At 37.9% G+C, this 9,659-nt stretch overlaps 1 protein-coding gene across 2 annotated transcripts; it reads left to right on the top strand.

Annotated features, from left to right (window-relative positions):
- Positions 1–1,245: 1,245 nt before the first annotated feature.
- On the top strand, positions 1,246–7,856 carry LOC112173119 (vacuolar protein sorting-associated protein 35B). 2 transcript variants are annotated; one of them, XM_024310673.2, is made up of 22 exons: positions 1,246–1,458; positions 1,533–1,629; positions 1,737–1,860; positions 2,135–2,320; positions 2,439–2,526; positions 2,724–2,780; positions 2,871–2,960; positions 3,088–3,210; positions 3,294–3,368; positions 3,483–3,542; positions 4,111–4,227; positions 4,434–4,673; positions 4,747–4,812; positions 4,970–5,059; positions 5,563–5,652; positions 5,769–5,858; positions 6,144–6,212; positions 6,396–6,476; positions 6,619–6,726; positions 6,813–6,916; positions 6,995–7,108; positions 7,186–7,856. In XM_024310673.2, the coding sequence occupies exons 1-22, from the start codon at positions 1,366–1,368 to the stop codon at positions 7,394–7,396; spliced, it is 2,373 nt and encodes a 790-aa protein (XP_024166441.1). In that variant the 5' UTR covers positions 1,246–1,365; the 3' UTR covers positions 7,397–7,856. The 2 variants fall into 2 exon arrangements, with proteins under 2 accessions (XP_024166441.1, XP_024166442.1); XM_024310674.2 differs by lacking the exons at positions 1,246–1,458; positions 1,533–1,629 and having other exon boundaries at positions 2,155–2,320.
- The last annotated feature ends 1,803 nt before the right edge of the window (positions 7,857–9,659 follow it).

The following is a 9,659-nucleotide window of genomic DNA, read 5'->3' as shown; positions in this document are numbered from 1 at the left end:
ATAACGTATAGGAAATAAGAAAGGAGTCAAAGAAGAATGAAATTCATACTCATTTAAGATACTAATAAAAAAAACATAGAGTTAAGATTGTAAAATCTGGAGTGTGAATTTCACTTCCCATAAGAAATCCTCACTTTCAATTAAATTACATCTTTTTTCATTCATTCAAACAGACCCTTATATGATGAATAACCAATTAGATAGAATTACACATTATAAAAATAATTAACGTACCTGTCCCATGTTTGGAAATATCTAAATAATATTTGTATCTTCCCTTTTAAAGTATTTATAGTTATCTAATCTGTGTAACACAAGAAATTCTAAGTACATTTGGAATAAATCCTAATCCTAATTGTATCATATACACAACATGGTAGAGACCAACGATGGTTGGGTTAGTGGCTAAGACACAAAGAAAATAAGGTGGACTTTCTAGGTTCAAGCCATGTTAAACTCTTTCATTGCTGTTACTAGTAGATGCAAGTTTTTTCGTAATAATTCTCCTATTTATGAAGCCATGCATGTTCAAAGAGATATCAACAAGGTTGCTTATATATTTTTCAAAGCGGGACAAAGAATATGATTTAGAAGTGCATAATCTGATGCAACCTCCTCCACAAGTCATCGATGCTCTTCCTGATATTTTTGTGAAATTCCTGAGTAGCAATGGCTACCTTCTTGCGAAATATACCAAAAGAAAAAAAGAAAATTAGAGGACTATACACTTAAAAATAGAAATTGCTTAAAATTTCTGACAAAAGTTGAATTTTGGACTATTATCTAAAAACATTATTTTCACGAAAAGAAAAAACCAACAAAAAAAAAAAGAAGAAGAAAAAGGAAAACGACCAATCAAACCACACTAATCCAGGTAACCCACATGGTCCAGTTCAGTTGGCAAGTTGACTGTGCTCCTTAAGCAAGTTGAGGGACTTGAGGCAGAGGTCTCAAGTTCGAGCCTTGTGTATGGAAAAGACTATGCGGGGAGGGCAAGCCCACCTATTTGGTGTACTCGATGCCCGGAGGGGGGGTGTCGCTGCGTCTTTGGCGCGGCACTGTGCTGGACTTCGGGTAAAAAAGGCCATTGCGTGCCTCCTTGTGGTCCTTCCCAGTACCTCCTTTAAAAAAAAAAAAAAAAAAAAAAAAAAAAACCACACTAATCCAGGCCGGGTCGGGTCGGGTCGGTGGGGCTTATTCGGGTTTGTCGGAATATTTTACCAGAATCAGTTTTATTTTGTTCGTGAACTTTCTGACTGTATCAACTATCAGTCTACGAAGCCAGATCATATACTCGAACTCATCTCACACAGCTAAAATTCAACATTTCTTTCACCAAGAGAGAGAAGAGAAAGAAGAGAGAGAATGCTACTGGACGGAATCGAAGACGAGGACAAATGGCTCGCAGAAGGCATCGCCGGCATTCAACACCACGCCTTCTACATGCATCGAGCTCTGGTACTCCCATTTCCATTAGATTCATACAATTCCCCAATCTCCGAAGACCTAATTTTGATTTCAATTTTTCTCAGGACGCTAACAATCTCAGAGACGCTCTCAAATACTCGGCTCAGATGCTCTCCGAGCTCCGAACCTCGAGGCTCTCGCCTCACAAATACTACGAACTCTGTAACGTCTCGTAGCTTTTCGCTCGATTTCTCCTTGTAATTAACTGATTTGATTTGGTGTTTGTGACTGGAATTTTGATTTTGTGCGGTGGTGATCGATTTTGACAGATATGCGAGCGTTCGATGAGTTGAGGAAGCTGGAGATGTTCTTCAAGGACGAGAGCAGGCATGGCGTTTCGATCATTGATCTCTACGAGCTTGTTCAGCACGCTGGCAACATTCTACCGAGATTGTAAGTCAAAATCCCTTGACTTTTTCTTTAGTTCATAATGAGCAACATTATTGAAATCATGAAAAGAGGTTTGGATAGTTCTTTAGCTCTAGCCTGGTTATCTATAGCTATTCTGTTTAGATGAGTCTTGCAATGAGGTAGTTGTTCAGACCTTCGTTTTGTTCATAGCCATATATCAAGGAACACACGGACTATAGAGTTGTTGAGTGAGATGCTTGTTTCAATTATATTGTTATCGGCAGTGCGTATGAGGTTCCTGTTTTGTATTTAACAGGTATCTCCTATGTACGGTAGGATCTGTGTACATTAAATCAAAGGAAGCACCTGCCAAAGACGTGCTTAAAGACCTTGTGGAAATGTGTCGTGCTGTTCAACATCCGATTCGGGGGCTCTTTCTGAGGAGTTACCTTTCTCAAGTCAGTAGAGATAAGTTACCTGATCTCGGTTCTGAGTATGAAGGGTGAGATTTTTTTCTTTGGCTAACGTTATTTTCAATCACCATAATCAATGATTTGTGTTTGAGATCGGAAAGATATGTAAATGCAATAGATTTGAATCATGTTCGATTCTCTATGCAGAGGTTCTGACACTGTTACGGATGCCGTAGATTTTGTGCTACAGAATTTTACAGAGATGAATAAGCTTTGGGTTCGAATGCAGTATCAGGTCTGTTCAATATCTATGAACCTTTATCTGCTGTTTTGTCTTGACATGCATGGCACCAGAGTACTTGCATGCCATAGAGGTAAAAGTGAGTCATGAGGGCATGATTTTTGGTCATGCAGGTGTTATGGTGCTTATGAATCATTCATACTCTTTGAAGATCCTGAGTTGAGGCCTTCTTTGGGCTTTCTGGTCTGCAGGGACCTGGTCGGGCGAGAGAGAAGCATGAGAAGGAAAGAAGCGAACTTCGTGATCTAGTAATAACGAAATTCTGAATCTATCAGCAGATGAAATAGTGCATTACACATCTTAATGTGAAGTTACACCTTTCTGAATTTCCTTGATAGGTAGGGAAAAATCTCCTTGTTCTCAGTCAGATAGAGGGTGTGGAACTCCAAATGTACAAAGACACTGTTCTTCCCAGAGTATTAGAGCAGGTTCTTTAATTGGCTTCACTTCTCAATACACTTTTTTGTTAATTCTAGATATTTTTCTTTATGGAGCTATGTGATACAACGTACTTTCTAATTTTCTTTCAAACTTCTATCCACCTGGTTTTTTCAGGTTATCAACTGTAAAGATGAGCTGGCCCAGTATTATTTGATGGATTGCCTGATCCAGGTCTTTCCGGATGAGTACCACTTGCAGACACTGGAGACATTATTGGGTGCTTGCCCCCAGCTTCAGGTACATAACGATTTCCCTTGCAGTTGCCAGAGGAACCAGCTTTTTAACTGATTTCCCCTTGTATAATATCTTTTCAAGTGCAGCCAACAGTGGATATCAAGACAGTGCTATCTCAATTAATGGACAGGTTATCAAATTATGCTGCTTCAAGTACAGATGTGAGTTATCTAAAAGCCATCTTAGTGTCCCTATTTCTTTCTTTTTCCTCATTTGGGTGCTGTTTCTTCTTGGCATTTTTTCATGTTGATGATTGTGCACTTTTTTTGTTCAAGGTATTACCCGAATTTCTTCAAGTCGAAGCTTTCGCTAAATTAAGTAGTGCTATTGGGAGGGTAAGCTGGCTTGCATTGAGTTTATTTAATTATTATTTATTTTTTAAATCTAGATACAAACTTCCTATTTTCAGAATATTTAAGCTGCTATAATTGTTTGTTTTATTTATTTATGAAAATGAATTGTAAACATGTGGTTTTATATTGTTTCCAACATGTGAAAGTACACTAGACATTTTTTGTTATATTCTAGTATTCATTGTTGTTTGCTGGGAAGAAAATGTACTACTTTTGCCACTCGAGTAAAAAGAGAAAGTAACTGTAATAATGAAGAAAGAATGTCACTTTGAGGACTACTTCTCAACTAAGCTTGTACTATGTTTCTTTCTTGTATTAAGATTAGAAAAGCCAAAAGAATCAGAATTTTCAGTGAACTTACTAATATAATCCCAAACATATGCGAGGAGGTGAGGAAATAAATTACTAAGAGGGAATAGAACGAAGCATAAAGAGGCAGTATGCTAACTTGAATGTTTGAGTGTTTTGTAATAATGAAATAGTATACTGTTAAAACCCTTGATTGATATGTAAACTATATGATATAATAAACAGCTAATATAAATTTCAGGTGATAGAAGCACAAGTTGACATGCCTATTGTTGGAGCCATATCTTTGTACGTCTCTCTTCTTACATTCACACTCCGTGTTCATCCTGATCGTCTAGATTATGTGGATCAAGTACTGGTAAGAACTTCAAGAAACTAACTTGAGTGCCTAGTTTCCAAACTTCCCCATGGGATTTGGCTTGGACATGCCTGCTCACATGGGCACATAATATGGATTGCATCTTCCTTCAGTTCTCATTTGCATATGGATTATCCGTGCCATGCTAAACCAATGAAGTTAATAAGCAATGGGTTTATTTGTATCTTTTTCTTCTCCTCTTTCAGGGAGCATGTGTTAGGAAGCTACCGGGAAACACTAAGGTTGAAGACAAGAGAGCCATAAAGCAGGTTGTCGCACTATTAAGTGCTCCTTTGGAAAAGTACAATGACATTGTCACAGCCCTCACACTTTCTAATTATCCTCGAGTTATGGATCACCTTGATAATGGAACAAATAAAGTCATGGCAATGGTTATCATTCAAAGCATTATGAAAAACGACTCTTGTATCTCGACTGCTGATAAGGTAGATGCTTCTTCTGTCTGGTCTATTTCATCGATTTGTCTTCTTGAAAATTTCTTATATCTGCTGTTTCCAGGTGGAGGTATTGTTTGAATTAATCAAAGGGCTGATCAAGGATTTGGATGGTACTTCTGATGATGAGGTTCATCTCCCAACTGTTATTACAATAGAAATATTTATTTCTTTAATATCTCTCATTAACATACTATTTAAGTCTCTACATTTCAAAATGTATGTTTATTTCCATTCTAGACATTTAAGGTCTTTCTCTTCTTTCTTTTGCTATTTCATACTTACAGCTTGACGAGGAGGATTTTCATGATGAGCAAAATTCTGTTGCTCGCCTTATACACATGCTTTATAATGATGATCCAGAAGAAATGTTAAAGGTAAGTGGTTGGTATTTTGAAGGTTCTGGTGTTTTACTTGATGCTAATGTTACTCCTTTTTGAAAATTTCTTTTGTCAGACTCATGAGAGCATGATAATCCTAAGATCCCTTTGTGAGTCAGTCTCCTTAGAACAGATAATCCTGGGAGCCCATATCCCATTGGCTTTCTGACCATTTGACAGAATTGGCATCACTTGCATATTTGAATTGCAAAAATTATGCATTTTGCAAATAGTTTTCTAGAGGCTTGTGTGTATCTTCTTATGTTTGTTAGTCTTAAGTATGCATAAGAAAAGCTAGAGTAGTCAAATAATTTTTTCTCAAAATTCAAGATTCACAAAGAAGCATCTTAATTTATTAGGGTAGGCAACAACATTAAAACAGGGCATTCATGTCCATGACCAAGAATCCTAGGTAGTGATTTTCATTACTTATGTGTGTTTAGGTGGCTGTCCTGTTTTCGAGAAATCTTACTTTAGTGTTCTGATTAAATGAATTTCAGATCATATGTACGGTAAAGAAGCACATAATGAATGGAGGGCCAAAGCGCTTACCTTTTACTGTTCCTCCTCTTGTTTTTTCTGCACTTGGGGTATGTCTCTTTGTGCTTCTATTGTTACATATTATTATTTCGTTATGTCTTTATATGCATACTGGAGTTTATTGAAATGATGTCATCCTGAAGAGCTCACATGCTGGTTGTGGCAGTTGGTTAGGCAACTGCAAGGTCAGGATGGAGAGGTAGTTGGAGAAGATATGCCTGCCACGCCGAAGACAGTTTTTCAGTTTCTAAATCAGGTAATAGATAAATACGCCTTCGTTATAATATTTATGCAGTAGATCTTGCTGTGGAAGATTTTCTATAGATTAATTGATAAACAAAGTTGGTAATCTATGTTATCTGGTGGTATAGTTACCACAATCTACTTTTTTACCTTTTCCAGTTTCCCATGTGTGTAGTTCTCTCAGTGGAAAACGTGTTTCATATGTTGTGTGCTTGTATTTTTCCTGCATTATGTGTGGTCTTCATTTACTCTAGATCTCATCTGTGTGCATATTGTGATATTGTCTGCTTTGTTTCAGACAGTAGACGCTCTTTCCTCTATTCCGTCTCCTGAACTGGCATTAAGGCTGTACTTACATTGTGCTGAGGTATGCCATATCTACATTTCGGGGAGTGTGTGGTTTGCAGGCTAATGCTGTCTGTATTGTGTTAATTGCACATATCCTGTAAACCTTGAAGTTAGAGCTATTACCATGAATCAAAGAAAGCCTTGAATTCTGTTTGATGTTGTTGCTGCAGGCTAACTTTTTGTTTTGTTCCATGAATAATAGGCTGCCAACGACTGTGATCTTGAACCTGTTGCTTATGAATTCTTCACTCAGGCATTTGTACTATATGAAGAAGAAATCGCGGTAATTGTTTGTCAGTCTCGTATTTAAATTTATTAAATAGAATTTCATGGAAGTGGCTTCTATGGGCTCAATATTTCCATAAAGAGACTAGTGTTACATTAGCCTTAACAGTTCTACTGCATAAATATGCACTCGATTTTAGGATTCCAAAGCTCAAGTGACTGCAATACATCTCATTATTGGGGCTCTTCAGAGGATGAATGTGTTTGGCACTGAAAATAGGGATACTTTAACACACAAGGCCACAGGGGTAATAATGCCTTTGTATTATCTGATTCATTGTTTTTTCCGACTCTCATGAAACCCCATATTAACATATGCTCTTCCTTGTGTCAGTATTCTGCAAAGCTTTTGAAGAAACCTGACCAGTGCCGAGCAGTGTATGCATGTTCACACCTGTTTTGGGTTGATGATCAGGATGGTGTTAAAGATGGAGAAAGGTAAATGTGCCGAAATTCAATTTATTAGACTCGGTTACTTGTACTCAAAGTCACGACCGCTAATGCTTTCTGTTACAGGGTCTTGCTTTGTTTAAAGCGTGCCTTAAGAATTGCAAATGCTGCTCAACAAATGGCCAGTGTAACTCGGGGTAGCAGTGGGCCAGTGACACTCTTTGTTGAAATACTAAACAAGTAAGTAGGGTTTACTCTGCCAAATTGAAGTCCCTCTTCTGTGGTGATCTCGTATTGATTGATGAATAATGCATCAGGTACCTCTACTTTTTTGAGAAAGGAAACCCCCAGATTACCAGTGCTGCAATTCAGGGATTGGTGGAGTTAATTACAACCGAGTTGCAAAGTGACTCTAGTAATGTGAAACCGGCCTCTGATGCATTTTTTGCCAGCACATTGCGGTACATACAGTTCCAGAAACAGAAAGGCGGGGCAATGGGTGAAAAATATGCATCTATTAAGGTGTGACTGACTCGCGTCTTCTTCTTAAACTCAAGGACAAACAAATTGTTTGGGTTGAAATGATGGTGAGTGGCAGCCAGATGAGTAATCAATGGCTCAAAAATGCCACTGTACCAAAGTGGCAGCCGAAGCTTCATGTACAGTTCTTCTTCCCTCTGCGTTTGATAGGACAAGCAACTAGTAGCATCTAGAATTTCTAGATGACGGTTTTGTGTCATTGTTGCTCCTGGAGCGAAGCTCATTTTTTTTTTCCTTCTTTTGGCCCGACATTTCTAAATTTGAAGGTAGTTGGAGTTTGAAGGGATATCTACAGTCCCCGTGAAAGATGTGTTTGACGCAAGTGGTATTTGTGTAGGGTTGAGAACTACAGATGATACAAAATAGTTGGTTATTTGTTTGACAGATAGAAACTATACAACGAAGTTCGATTTAGAATATATTACTAGACAAATAGCTAGTTGGTGTTTGTTAGAAGAGTCATAAACAACATTTAATATAATAGACATGTAACGTAATATTTTGAATTTGGAATCAAGCGTTATTGAGCATGTTTACTTAGAGCATCTTTAGCAGACTCTCTATTTTGGCTCCTTAGCTATTTTGGAGAGTATGTTTAGCTTTTTATCTATTTAGCAGCCGCACCAAACTCCTAAGTGGCTCTGTATTATAACTTTTAGCTATCTCGCTCCTAAATATAGAGAGCGGGATGAGGCTCTCTATAATTTAAAACATTCCTTTTAAGTTATTTTATGTAATTTATAAATATATTTAAACTATTTAATCTTCATTTAAAAAATAATATAAATTCAAAACTAGCTAAAATAGAGAGCATTGATGCAGACGTAATTCTAAAGTGGCTAGCTAAAATAACTTTTTAGCTACTTTAGCTAAAATTTGACTCAAAAATGGCTAGCATTGCTAAAGATGCTCTTAGTACCTGATTAAAGAAATTATGCTCAATCACCCTTAAATATTAATCTGAAAGTAGAAAATATTGTTTTTAAGTTGAGGTGTTTTGTTTTTTGTATTTTTTTTGAAATAATGGTAATTCCATTGATAATAGCGCATGCTAAGAATATCATTACATACCCACCAGCTGACACACAACAATGGCCATAACAAATATTCATGGAGGAGCCACATTGGTACATCGGATAGACTAACTATATTTGAACTTATCGCTCACTTAAAAGTGTGCCTATAGGCTATGAAAAAACATAGCGAATAGACAAGCTAAACTACACTCGTTAGGTTCCTAATATAAGAAACTTATTGTAATTAGACAAAAAGTTAAAAACATAGGTTTGGGCCAAGAGCCTAAACTCTAGCCCAAATTAGAAACTATTGGACTAGGGTAGAACCCCAGCCCAGAAAGTCAAAGCCCACCAAAGCAAAGGTCAACCCAAGGCCCATCAGCCTGGTCTCGTCCAGTCCTCCTACGCCCACGTCCCCGTTGTACGTAACAGCCAAGTCGCTCCGTCCGCAGCGCGCCGCCATGACCTGCGTCGCCACTAGCACTCACTGCCTACGACCCAAACAGCACGGGCCACACCACCCTTACTCATGCCCTCTCACCTCACACCGCCATCGAGTTAGACTGGTGGCGCCTTCATCAGGGTTTTTACCGCCGGACCTGTTAGCACGACCATCGTCTCTCACCATCTCAGCCAAAACTATCGACAAGCCCCGAGCAAACCCTATTCGATCGAACAAAAGCAATAGCCATTCAATATCGGTCCGGCAGCAGACTCCATGATGACAGCGTGGCTAGAGGCCAATCCATGCTTCCGTGCGTTGCCAGACGAGGGTGATTTCTCAGATCGAAATGCTGGCCTTTAGGGTTTTCTCCCGGAGAGAGAGATTCTTTTGTTTTCTTAGTTAATTGTTGATGTGTTTTGTTTTTAACATTTAAGAGTGATTTAATATAGTTTATTTAGTTAGCTACTGATCAAGTGAACACTTTTACGAGCGCTATAGTTCATAAATCTAATAAAAAAAAATTTAGATCTAAAATCACCATGTGAGCTAGTAACGGAAGTCAATTTTTCCCTTATCTTCCTCGTAACGTCTTTTTTTTTTTTTTTTTTTGGAGAAATAAACGTCCAATTTGGAAATAAGTTACGAAAATGTTTATTCACGACCAAGAGAAGGAAGAAGAAAAATGTTTATTATTCATACGATTCAGGATCAGACTCGGACAAACTGGACAAGTCAAGAAGTCTTATCTTGGCTCCAATATCCAATAAAGGCATGACAAGGAAAGAAAGGA

The sequence above is a fragment of the Rosa chinensis genome, chromosome 6 (assembly GCF_002994745.2).
Source record: "Rosa chinensis cultivar Old Blush chromosome 6, RchiOBHm-V2, whole genome shotgun sequence".
NCBI lineage: Eukaryota > Viridiplantae > Streptophyta > Magnoliopsida > Rosales > Rosaceae > Rosa > Rosa chinensis.
The sequence above is the reverse complement of the archived record's forward strand: the minus strand, read 5'-3'. Positions and strand labels throughout refer to the sequence as shown.

Coding starts and splice junctions, on each gene's coding strand:
- LOC112173119 (XM_024310673.2), top strand. CDS start 1,366: ATGCTACTGGACGGAATCGAAGACGAGGACAAATGGCTCGCAGAAGGC. Junction 6,213..6,395: donor TGTACTTACATTGTGCTGAG/GTATGCCATATC, acceptor CATGAATAATAG/GCTGCCAACGACTGTGATCT. Junction 6,477..6,618: donor TATATGAAGAAGAAATCGCG/GTAATTGTTTGT, acceptor ACTCGATTTTAG/GATTCCAAAGCTCAAGTGAC.